At 39.5% G+C, this 12,044-nt stretch overlaps 4 protein-coding genes across 4 annotated transcripts; 2 read left to right on the top strand and 2 right to left on the bottom strand.

The window, feature by feature from the left end:
- Nucleotides 1-2,105: 2,105 nt before the first annotated feature.
- Nucleotides 2,106-3,356, bottom strand: LOC104739284 (PHD finger-like domain-containing protein 5A). Its single transcript, XM_019235710.2, has 2 exons — nt 3,241-3,356; nt 2,106-2,601 (listed from the first exon to the last, which is right to left on the bottom strand). The coding sequence occupies exon 2, from the start codon at nt 2,553-2,555 to the stop codon at nt 2,223-2,225; it is 333 nt and encodes a 110-aa protein (XP_019091255.1). The 5' UTR covers nt 2,556-2,601; nt 3,241-3,356; the 3' UTR covers nt 2,106-2,222.
- A 419-nt stretch (nt 3,357-3,775) lies between these two features.
- On the top strand, nt 3,776-5,520 carry LOC104739283 (putative protein phosphatase 2C 2). Its single transcript, XM_010459581.3, has 3 exons — nt 3,776-4,331; nt 4,530-4,874; nt 4,950-5,520. The coding sequence occupies exons 1-3, from the start codon at nt 3,885-3,887 to the stop codon at nt 5,292-5,294; spliced, it is 1,137 nt and encodes a 378-aa protein (XP_010457883.1). The 5' UTR covers nt 3,776-3,884; the 3' UTR covers nt 5,295-5,520.
- A 2,297-nt stretch (nt 5,521-7,817) lies between these two features.
- On the top strand, nt 7,818-9,463 carry LOC104739282 (mitogen-activated protein kinase kinase kinase 20). The gene is given in 2 exon segments (XM_019235875.2): nt 7,818-9,092; nt 9,095-9,463. Coding segments are annotated over 2 exon segments (1,350 nt in total). The 5' UTR covers nt 7,818-7,853; the 3' UTR covers nt 9,206-9,463.
- On the bottom strand, nt 7,836-11,642 carry LOC104739281 (putative F-box protein At1g67390). The gene is made up of 4 exons (XM_010459578.3): nt 11,268-11,642; nt 10,322-10,942; nt 10,053-10,226; nt 7,836-9,924 (listed from the first exon to the last, which is right to left on the bottom strand). The coding sequence occupies exons 1-4, from the start codon at nt 11,541-11,543 to the stop codon at nt 9,616-9,618; spliced, it is 1,380 nt and encodes a 459-aa protein (XP_010457880.1). The 5' UTR covers nt 11,544-11,642; the 3' UTR covers nt 7,836-9,615.
- Nucleotides 11,643-12,044: the final 402 nt, after the last annotated feature.

Raw genomic sequence — 12,044 nt, 5'->3', positions numbered from 1 at the left:
TTCATCATCGCGTTGGCTGCATCAAGAGGTTGGGAAGTACATCATCTGGATGTAAAGACGGCTTTTCTACATGGAGAACTCAGAGAGGAAGTTTTCGTTTCTCAACCTGAAGGGTTTAAGAAGAAGGGATGTGAAGGGCTAGTGTATAAATTGAACAAAGCTCTTTACGGTCTGCGACAAGCTCCTCGAGCTTGGAATCATAAGCTTAATAAAATTCTTATGGAACTGAAGTTTGTGCGTTGTGCTAAAGAACCTGCTCTGTATCGAAAGCAAGTAGAGGAGCATCTGTTGATTGTTGCAGTTTACGTTGATGACCTCCTTGTTACTGGGAGCAGCTTGAAGTTAATTCAAGAATTTAAGCATGGAATGTCATCTAGATTTGAGATGAGTGATCTCGGTAGATTGACATATTATCTCGGCATCGAGGTTTCACAAGAGAGTAATGGATTCACCTTGAAACAGGGGAGATATGCAGCAAGAATTCTCGAAGAAGCTGGTATGAAAGAGTGTAATGCAGTTCAAGTTCCAATGGATTCGGGTACTAAACTTTCTAAAGCTTTGGCAGAACAATCTATTAGTGAACAAGAGTTTAGGAGGAGCATTGGCTGTCTTAGATATTTGACTCATACTCGACCCGATTTGTCGTTTGCTGTTGGGATTTTAAGTCGCTATATGCACTGTCCTAAGAAGTGTCATGGGGTTGCTCTGAAACATGTTTTAAGGTATTTGCAAGGAACAACAGAGTATGGTCTCAGGTTCAAGACTGGAGACAATTCGGGTTTAGTCGGCTATAGCGATAGTAGCTACAATACAGATGAAGATGATGGCAAGAGTACTAGCGGACACATCTTTTATCTTAACGGTTGTCCTATTACTTGGTGTTCTCAGAAGCAGGAGACAGTGGCATTGTCTTCTTTTGAGGCTGAATTCATGGCAGCTACTGAAGCAGCAAAGCAGGCTATTTGGTTGCAGGATTTGCTCTCGGAAGTGACTGGCGAAGCTCTTAAGAGAGTGATGGTTCGTATAGACAACATGTCAGCTATAGCACTCACCAGGAACCCCGTTTTCCACGGCCGCAGCAAACATATCCACAGGAAGTACCACTTCATACGTGAATGTGTTGAGAATGAGCAGGTAGAAGTCGAACACGTTCCTGGTGTTCAACAGAAAGCAGATATCTTGACTAAGCCTCTTGGAAGAGTCAAGTTCGGAGAAATGCGAGACCTCATTGGTGTCCATGATGTGTCCAACAAGAACTTCAAGCTTATGGGGGTGATTGTTGAAGATAAGCTTGAATTAGCTTAAGGAATAAGTTGTCCTAATCTCACCGAATCATGGTTCCCAAAGAGACTAGGAATAGGACTAGTTAGGAGTTGTCTAATTATTGTCTTACATAAAGAATCTCTCTATATATAAGGAGTTGTTGGGTTGTAACAACACTTGTGAGATTAGAGAGATTAAGGTGCTTTGGTTTTGAGAAGTTTCTAAAGCAATAAACAAGAGTTATTTGTTTAAACTTTGTGTTAAGATTCAATAAGATGTTCCAACAATAGCTGCTATATACCACGTGGCACAGTCTAATTGGAGGTATGAGTTGACTATTGGAAGACAAATTGTGGATTCCACACTGTTAAGCTAACAGTTTAACACATAAGCAAAGAAGCGAACATGCATGGGCCGTTGACTATTATCGTCACCGTCCGTTACACAAAGTCAACGTCTAAACTTTTGGACGAAAAAAGATTTTGGGGGAGTTTCCTCACTTTTTTAAAGGAATATTTCTGACGATCATGTGGGGTTTTATGTAATGGATGATATCCTCTTTTTGGGAGTTATTGCGTATTCTGTAAAGTTTTAAGTTGACATTATGTCATTAAATTCAAATATAGATTTTGTTGGATTCGACTCCAAAACCCCCCTGAATCGGCAACAAACTGCGTTCTTCTATTAGTACTATATATGAATCCAGTAATGTGGTAAGGCTTTGAACAGTGAACACTATTATGTTAAGGTATCTCGTGATCCAGGAAAGGCAAGATAATTAACCAAGCAAAAAGAAAAGAAAAGATAACACGTCGATCCGACTAATCAATAAGACACATGAGTAAACAAACCATAATCATTTCTTTGAATACATGTTTTCTTAACACAGACAAGTTACAGACACTTTCTTCCAAGCATTAAGAAAAGATCAAATAGCTCGAGTAACCAACAACGAACGATCATCGTTTTTTGAAACCATATTTCTTACGTTCGTAGAAGAGATCAGTTTTCGCACTGCCAAGATTGACAATCTTAGGACAACCATCTCTATCTTTCTCCTGTTGTGTACACTCTTTGCAGTAGTAAGCATCTGAGATTCCAACTCCTCCGCAAATGACACACCTCCCCTGGAATGAACCATAGTTGCATTCGTCGCAAATCCGGACCAGTGTACACGGGCGGACATAGGAATCGCATATCACGCATTTGCCATCACATTTCTCGCACAATCTCCCAATGGCAATGCCAGGTTGTTTCCGGCACATGATCAAATCAGGATGATGCTTGGCCATGATGGCTGCTTAAACACAATCTTGGTCCTTCTTTTAAGTTGTTGACCTGCAATAAGGTTTGGTTCCAAAGTAAGTAATAGCACCAATGCATCTCCTTCAACAAGAAAACATAATGACAATTCACTTTATTTATATTTCAAGTAATAGCCAGAGATACAACCATGCTCTGTAGGTATTAACCTTTCATATCTATTTCCTAGGGTCATAATTCAAAGCAAACTCAACACTACGAGACTTGAAAGTGTTTCCTACTATTTTGTTTCTCAGAGGAATTTCAACGAACACCTTCTAGGCAGCAATTTTTCTACTAGCAGCATTCACTTAAAATAGCCAATTCTAGCTAACTAAATGCAACAACAGGAAAATTTTAAAATCCACAGCATAATAGTAAACGAAGCAAACAAGGAAGACAACAATCGGCTGAATCGAACACAAAATTCGAGTTAAGTTTTAGTCAGCTCACCACAAAGCAACAGAATGTACACATTGAGAGACCAGAGACGATCAAAATTAAAGGTGTTTGAGCTTAAAACACACAAAACGGAGCTGCGCAAAACAATAAGGAACATACATAGATACCGCAAAACCCTAAGAACTCAGAGAAACATGAACAGAGAATGAAATCTCAAAAATAGCTATCACGCATAAATCGAAGTTGAAAGCAAAAGATAAAAGAGGATCTAACCTGATCTCGAAGGAGAAGAAAAAGAAGGAGGTGCCACTAGCGATCCCCGATCTCCGAGCGCCGATATGAACTAGAAGGGACGGCTGCTGGAAATATAACGAACTGGGTCGGGTTTCTAAAATCACCACAAATATATCCATATCCAATTATCCATGTCGGTCCGACTAATATGGGCTATCTCATTAAAAAGGCTTTCTTAATGGGCTCTTTTTATTTTCTCTATTTCGGCCTTTTCTTACAATTTAAACAAACAAAAACAAAAACACTAGACCAAACCAAACTGATAATTGCCTTCTTTGACTTTTTTTCTTTTTCTTTTTCTTAATGATCCAAAAATTAATCAAAGATATATTTCTGGAAGAGTAATAACTAACAAATTGGGCGTTGACGCAAGAAACAAAAGCGGAAAAATGGACTGTGCCGGTGGATCCATGATTTGAAAAGTCAAAAGACAAAGAGATGAGAGTGGTAACGTTTGACCTGGAAGGCTGGAAGAAGCAAACAACAACGGCCACGGAGACTTGAGACTTGTCTTTGTATATATAGTAATGACTCTTTCTCTCTCGTTGACACAAAACAGAAAACACAAAACACGACTCATAGACACAATCAAACTTACCTAAAAAAGTTTTCTTTTACAAACGATGTCGTTTGCAGTTGCCGTTTGCAACTCGCCGGTGTTCTCTCCGTCATCGTCACTTTTCTGCAACAAACCTCCGGCGCATGAAACCCTAACTCTATCTCTATCCCATCTCAATCCTCCAGCTTCTTCTCCTTCTCTTTCCTCTGCGTCTCCCACATCTCCGTTCTGCCTCCGTCTCCTTAAACCGCCAGCTAAATTAGGGTTTCGATCGGACTCTGTTCCCGGACGCGTTCTTAAGAGGAAACGCCCGATGAGGCTTGATATACCGGTTGGTAGTGCAGCTCCTATATCTGCTGAGGCGTCGGTGACTACAGAGACGACGAGGGAGGAGAGTAGAGAGGTCGAGAGGGAAGGTGGTGAGTACTCTGTTTTTTGCAAGAGAGGAAGAAGAGAAGCTATGGAGGATCGTTTCTCTGCCATCACCAACCTTAGAGGTGATCCCAAACAGGTAACACATCAATTTTCTTATTTAGTTTCGAGTTTCTTTACTCCTTATGTGATTTGAAGAGTAATATTAACTTAAGGTTTCGTTATGGTGTGTGAGCCAGTGTGAGCTTTATGAAGTTAGGTTATAGAATTGTATGAGTACTTCTTGAATAGATAGATTATACTACTTACAAAATCACTAATATTATTCTAATTTCAGGCAATATTCGGAGTCTATGATGGTCATGGAGGATCAAAAGCGGCTGAGTTTGCGGCTAACAACTTGTGTAGTAACATTCTAGATGAGATTGTTGGTGGGATGAACGATTCCAAGATTGAAGAAGCTGTAAGACGCGGTTACCTAGCGACTGATTCTGAGTTTCTTAGGGAGAAGGATGCTAAGGGCGGCTCTTGCTGTGTCACGGCTCTGATCAACGATGGCAATCTCGTCGTGGCCAATGCTGGGGACTGTCGTGCTGTTCTGAGCGTTGGAGGACACGCTGAGGCTATGAATTCTGATCATCGCCCTTCGAGAGAAGATGAACGTAACAGAATTGAGAGCTCGGTAAGAATTCTTGCACAAATAGTTGCTGTTTGGTTTATCAGGGATTACATGGTTCTGATTACGATAATGCTGCAGGGGGGTTATGTCGATACATTCAAAAGTGTTTGGAGAATCCAAGGATCTTTAGCAGTATCTAGAGGAATAGGAGATGCTCATCTCAAACAATGGATAATATCTGAGCCAGAGACAAATGTTCTCCGGATCAATCCCCAACACGAGTTCTTGATCTTAGCATCAGACGGTCTATGGGAGAAGGTTAGTAACCAGGAAGCAGTAGATATAGCTCGACCATTTTGCATAGGAACCGATCAGAAACAGAAGCCATTGTTAGCTTGTAAGAAGCTAGTTGACCTCTCCGTATCACGAGGCTCCTTGGACGATATCAGTGTGATGTTGATTCCGCTGTGCCGCTTCCTCTAACCATTGGAGAGACGTAGGGATAAGAAAACAATTCAGGTTTCGGACGTTAGAGACTTAGAGTTTGGAGTCCTTCTTACATTCTTCAATTAACTTCAATTAGTTCATTTAAGTTGTTAAGATACCTTGTGGATATCATCTTAAATTATCTCTTATATATCATATTCTTGTACTTTTTGACAAAAGTAAGCTTTTTATATGATAAATAAAATTCATAAACTTTACTGTATTTTTTCTTCAATTTATTGTCGTCTTATTTCAAAACTATAAAAGTAAAAACAGAGTAAAAAGGAAAAAGAAACACAAAGAAATAAAGCTTGGTAAACTTTTGCATGCTCAAAGTACTTTGATTGTGGATGCAAGCCTGTCATCACGTACGATGGCGGGATTGAAAATCCACATCCCTAGTAGTAGTTAGTAAACTAGTTACCCTCTTGCAATAGCATGAGGCGGCGCAATGGAGTTAGACTTATCCAACTATTACATTTAATTTTCTCGTATCAACGTATTGTTTAAAATTATATGTTTAGCCATAAATGATTACAAAACTAATATACACGTAACGTTTTTACGCTGACGCATGTACTAGTAAATGTACTTTAGTGTATATATTTAGGAGATAAATATATCTTAGGATAGCTATTACCTTAATCCTATAAAAAAACTGAAAAGTCAGAAAGTTTTGTACGGTGTTAAAAGTACATGTTGCAATGTCATTATCTTGAGTTGTTTTCCAAGTTGGAAAACAACTCAAGATATGGTATGGGTCCTAAAATCTCCAAATAATATCTTATTTTCCTGGACATTTCTAGTAATTTATAATATTTATTCATACACACACATAAGGTGAAAATAGTTGCCCTAAGAAGATATGGAACAAGTGGTGGACAGTCCAAATAGCACTTCAGGTTCGCGGAAGGTCAAAGTTTTCCCAGAAAAAACAACAAACAAAGTAAAATATACGAGTCGAATAATAAACGTTTTATTTTTGTGTGTTTTGGAATAATTCAAAGATCAGGTTGACTACACTATATATTAAATTAGCAATTTAAACTTTAATTTATACTTGTTTGCCAAATCGTTAGCAAGATTTCACAAAACTTCATCTTTGATAGTATATGTTATGGAGACTTTGGTCTTCTTTAAAATGAATATATATTTCTACCACCAAACCCTATTAATTAGTTTTCTAGTGATAATTTCCCTAGGTAAATGCAATTACAGTGATCCAGCGATTAACCATCCCAAGATTCCAAACCAACCATCTCTTCAATTAATAAAGTTAACAACCCTATCTTTCATTTTCTACCTTCCATCTCCAACTCGATCTCCGTGATATCTTTGGATAACGTTTTTGAGTAAATTCTTGTTGTGAGCTTCATGATACCAACAAACCAAAAATACAAATATAATAGTTTCACTATGCGTGGAGGCTGATCAAGCACGTCAATTCCCAATATGTGTGTTCAGACAACTCGTTAATATGTCAAAGAACGTGAACCAACGTTTTCATGCCACGTAAACCTCCAGATGGACCCCCATTTTAAAACACAACCCCTTTCGGCAACCTCTTCCCTCATCTCTAACGCTGATCTGCTTTGGACAACTCCGAATATTTATTCGGATATCCACTACTTCTCGTATATATTCTGTTACTGTGCACCCTCGCCTTCTTTATGCTACGAATATAATTATTTGTTTCCCAAGTATGATTGGCTGTTTTGGATTCATGAATCTTTGCTAATAATGTTTTGTACGTCGATTACCGTATATTCCATGTCTGATCATGTCAGGGTCAACCAAATTAGCACACACCAAAAAAAACAAAAAAAATGTCAACATATCAAGCGTTCCAAATCTATCGGCACGTTTTGTTTATTTGTCTTACCCACGATCAGTCGGGATGATCCGATCACTTGTCTAACTTAGTTAAAGAGACCATTTTTTAAATGTTGTGCTTATAAAAACGAAAACGATTGCGTGAAGCGAGAGGGAGTGATTTTTATTCTTTGTGAGTAAAATATTAACGGACAAGACCAAACCGCAACTTAACTCTTGTTGGATAAGGATTAAGCAGAAAGGGCAAGTGCATTGTTTCTTACAATCATCCCGAGAACTTCTCCAAGTGTCATTACTCATTAGTGGCATACACCAATTTCTTCTAATTTATAAAATGATCTTCTCTGATCTTTTTGTTTGTTCCGTTTTCCAAAACAACTTTCGAGTTTGTTCCGACCATCGGTGTATGCAAAAAATTTGGTATACATGAATATATTTTTAAGTCGTTAAAATCCATAACCGACCATCGAACATGGTAGAATTTGTTAAAAAATCTAGTGATAAACTCGAAAGTTTGTGTTGTACGTGACATGTCCACGTAGGAAATTTCTTAAAGATGAGGCTTTACAAATCGAAAAGACAAGTGTACAAGAATTGTCCATGTCAGAAACAAAATAAAATTGCAACTTTATTTCACGTTCACATTTCCTGTTTTACAGCTTCCAAAAGACACATATAAATAGCTTCGAGTTGCGTAAGTACGACATATGAAAGTTGACACACATGGAGAAACAGAGCAACACTTCTTCTTCTTTAATGTCATCTTTAAGTCCTCAGTCTTCTTCTTGGGTTCGTGGTACTTGTATTGGACGAGGTTGTTTCGGTTCAGTGAGCACGGCGATCAGCAAAACTAACGGTGAAGTTTTCGCGGTGAAGTCCGTGGATCTCGCCACGTGCCTTCCCACTCAATCAGAGTCCCTCGAGAACGAAATCTCCGTCCTCCGCTCGCTCAAGCCTCACCCGAACATCGTGAGGCTACTCGGCGACGGTCACTCAAAAGAAGGAACGACGTCGTTTCGTAACCTCTACTTAGAGTATCTTCCAGAAGGTGACGTGGCTAATAACGCCGGAGGAGGGATCAAAGACGAGACTCTGCTCCAGCGTTACACGGCGTGTCTTGTCTCTGCTCTCCGCCACGTCCACTCGCAAGGATTCGTTCACTGCGACGTCAAGGCGAGGAACGTCCTCGTCAGCCGGAGCTCCGTGATCAAGCTGGCGGATTTCGGGTCAGCGATCAGAATCAACAAACCGACGGCTCAGATCACGCCACGTGGAAGCCCGCTTTGGATGGCTCCGGAGGTGATCAGACGAGAGTGCCAAGGTCCAGAGAGCGACGTCTGGTCTCTCGGCTGCACGATCATCGAGATGTTCACCGGGAAACCCGCTTGGGAAGACCACGGGATTGACTCGTTGAGTCGAATCGGATTCCCCGGCGAGTTACCCGTTTTCCCAGTTACGCTGTCGGAGATGGGTCGTGACTTCATAGAAAAGTGTCTGAAGCGAGACCCGCATCAGAGGTGGAGTTGCGATCAGCTTTTGCAGCATCCTTATCTGTTTCAGTGTCACAACTCATCACCCACTGAGTCATCTCCGCGTTGCGTTCTTGACTGGGGCAACTCGGGGTTTGACTTAGAAGAAGAAGAGGAAGTAGGGAGGGGCGGCGAATGGAGATCAGAACTCATAAACGCGGCGATGGCAAGGGTTTGTAATTTGGTGACGACCGGAGGGGCAATTTGGGAATCGGATGGTTGGGTGGAAGTTAGAAGCCACGCTTCGGTGAAGGAAGGGACAACGATGGAATATTCGGGATCAACAAGGGTAGAATCGGAATACAACTCATCATCGTATCCGTACGATGACGTGGCTGATGACTCTACGATAATTAACTCGAACTTTTGTCTTTATATCTGCCTGAAGTTTTGTTTGTTTGCACATGTGATTCGAAACGGACAAAACTATCTTTTTTACGCGGTGAGATGAGATTGAGTGTCCTACTTCGGAACCTTTGCCTCATATTGATAGCTCACGTATACAGCCAAACAAGCTTCGGCTTCAAGTGGAGATACTCATTCTAAGTGCTCGATCGGCTTTTGGCCGGAGCACTTAAATGAACCGTAGAGCTAACCGGATCACTTAAAGATGGCTGTCTCGATCGATGAGCGCTCAAGCATATTTTTTTCCATCCGATAAGATGAAACATGCCATAAGAACATGTTTCATTCCATGTGCAGATAGATTTATAGGAGTGATTATGGAAGCTTCTCTTAAAGCATGATTAAGATAGCCGCATGCAACAAACCATTCTCAATGCAACAAATCATATAATATTCAAACTAATACAAAATAAGTCCCAAATATTAAAAAACATTCAACAAAAACACCAAAAGCATTACTAGAAAGTTGTAACCATAAAGTCTTCTACTTCACAAATAGAAGGTTACTTATTCATTCAAATGACCGACGACTAGATCCAAATAAAAATTTATTAGAAGCATAATTCAATGCTAAGCTCTTCGTTACCTTTTGGAAGTTCCATTAGTTTGGCCACAGCGGCTTCTGTCTCTTCGCTTGGAGGAATCAACGATGTCTTGATCATCATTTTTCTCATCACGGTCCCTTGCGTCACAAAACGCGAAGCCAATTCAAACTGGTTTTCATCGCAACCATTGAAATTAAACATCCACAAAACATCCACGCGAAAATCAGCGTTGGGAAATATTTGTCCATCTTCCCACTTTTTCTTCTCTGCTCCACTAATAGAAGATTCACCTTCTTTCTTAGGAATGTTGGTATCCTATATATATACAAGAACATAAAACATGTATCATGTTTTCTATATAGATAAACAATCAAACGAAAGTGATGATTTTTTGTTTTAATCAAATCTATATCTAACTGAAAACGAAGCATAAATGAACATACCGTAAACGATATCTCGAGCTTTCTCATTATTCCGTTCCATGCAACTAACACCTCTCTCAACATTTGAACTTCCCTTGGATTCATTAAATCCACGATCACCGCCAAAGATTGAAACCGCACCAAATAATTAGTATCTCTACTCACCACGAACTTATGCTCGATGCTTTCTTTCTCCTTCGATTCATATAAACAATTCAAGCATGTCAAACCCTAAGCATATCTATACCATATAGATAGTTTAAATGCATTTGCTTGTGGTTTGAACGTACCTGAGCATTACCCGATATGTTGTAGCTGATATGAGGTGTCCTTGCTTTTGCAGCCCAATAGCTTTTATTAATTTGAAGTACTCTAGGGGCTGCAAGGAGGAAGTTATCTTTCGTAACAAAAGTGAAGCGAATGGAGAAGATATCCAGAAGAGGTGCAGACACATCAATGCGATCTATATGAGAGCAAGTCACGTGCAAGAGCTTTAAATTGTTGTTATGAATCTTCAAACAACCAACTTGGCTGTACGCCGTGATTTCTAGTACCAACACCTTGAGAGAGGGGCACGCTGCAATGATTGTGTTGAACACACCAACCTCAGCACAAATTCTACCAAGTTGGAGAATCATGAGATTGTCGCACTTGTTAAAGGGATTTGCAGTTTCAAAGTCGTAGCGGTATAAGCTGAGTGAGGTGAGGGCTGGATGGGAGAATGTGTTTGGGAGCAAGTGGAGCATGCTGGCTCTCCTATTGTGACCAAGATGGTTTAGCAGTGAGAGACTTTTGGTGCCTTTCACATGAATCAGAGTTCGAATCCAAGCTTCGAGAGCACCGTCTTTTGATTGGTATGAAAAATGGTGGATTCTGCAGTACTCTAGATGACCTTTGTGATTGTTTATAATCTTCAAAAGAAATACAAGATTTGTGATTACAATAGAATTATGCACAAATACAGTATATAACATTAAATCATCAATAGGAGCCAGATCTTAAATACTGTATTTTATGACTAACTAATAACTATGTAAGATAAGGCAAGAGAGATGATATTTTCCTAGATTCTCGTATTATCATAATAATGTATTCACAATTTATACTCATCTTCAAATATTTATATAACAAGATTCTTTGGCGAAATATTGTTAGTTATAGTATAATTTCGAGCGAAAAAATCATAATTTTAAAAACTTCAGAGAAAATATTTGGAAAAAATGGAAGATATAAAACCTTTGTAATAAGGTCAGCAATGTCACCCGAACGATCGGCCAAGGATCCCATTTGGGCGTTGCAAGTTTTTCTCATATCAAAGATAAGAGACGGCAAATATTTCCAAACACCCTTCCAACGTGTAGACAATAAACTTGTCCGGACAGCTTCTTCAGTGGGTATTTTCTCTAGAATCATGAGCAACACTTCGTCCGGAAGCATGCTGATCCGATCAACGTTAAGAAGGTTCTTTTTGCCTCTTGCATCTGACGATACTGTTGATGATGATGCAGCCATGGAGAGGTTTTAGGAGATAGACGTGAAGAGACGAGAATGAATCCCACTGGTACGATAAGCGAGAGAAGAGGAGGGTGTGTGATATATGTGTGTGGGGGAAGAGAGGTTAATATGAAGAGGTACGAAAGGATAAAGACAAAGAAGATAGATGGACGATATTGCCCTTACAAAAGATTATAACCTAACTTTAAGATGTTCTCTATGTTTTGTTGTTTCAAACTCCCATCGACGGTACGCCAAGTAAAAAATGATTCCATCGACGGTTCATAAAATAGGAAAAAATCTAAAATACATTTGACTCTGCTGTTCAACGAATAACAATTACATGTGCATTAAAAAAGGAAAATACTTGCTGTATATTTGTCACAATTTTAAACATATAATATAAGGCAATATATCTTTTTAAGGTCCACTATTAAGGTCTCATATTTGAATTGTTTGGTGTTCTGCAGCGATTTTAGTCAAAGTATGTCTGTATTATTTGTGGAAAAATCCAATATA

The sequence above is a fragment of the Camelina sativa genome, chromosome 14, assembly GCF_030686135.1.
Source record: "Camelina sativa cultivar CO46 ecotype springtype chromosome 14, ASM3068613v1".
Taxonomy (NCBI): Eukaryota; Viridiplantae; Streptophyta; class Magnoliopsida; order Brassicales; family Brassicaceae; genus Camelina; species Camelina sativa.
This window is presented reverse-complemented; position numbering and strand designations above follow the sequence as displayed.

Excerpts from the sequence above, each read along its gene's own strand:
- LOC104739284 (XM_019235710.2), bottom strand. The coding sequence starts at position 2,555 with ATGGCCAAGCATCATCCTGATTTGATCATGTGCCGGAAACAACCTGGC.
- LOC104739281 (XM_010459578.3), bottom strand. The coding sequence starts at position 11,543 with ATGGCTGCATCATCATCAACAGTATCGTCAGATGCAAGAGGCAAAAAG. Across the intron at positions 10,943-11,267 it reads TTGCTGACCTTATTACAAAG|ATTATAAACAATCACAAAGG; the intron begins GTTTTATATCTT and ends TTTCTTTTGAAG. Across the intron at positions 10,227-10,321 it reads ACATATCGGGTAATGCTCAG|GAGAAAGAAAGCATCGAGCA; the intron begins GTACGTTCAAAC and ends TATGAATCGAAG.
- LOC104739283 (XM_010459581.3), top strand. The coding sequence starts at position 3,885 with ATGTCGTTTGCAGTTGCCGTTTGCAACTCGCCGGTGTTCTCTCCGTCA. Across the intron at positions 4,332-4,529 it reads TTAGAGGTGATCCCAAACAG|GCAATATTCGGAGTCTATGA; the intron begins GTAACACATCAA and ends TTCTAATTTCAG. Across the intron at positions 4,875-4,949 it reads GTAACAGAATTGAGAGCTCG|GGGGGTTATGTCGATACATT; the intron begins GTAAGAATTCTT and ends ATAATGCTGCAG.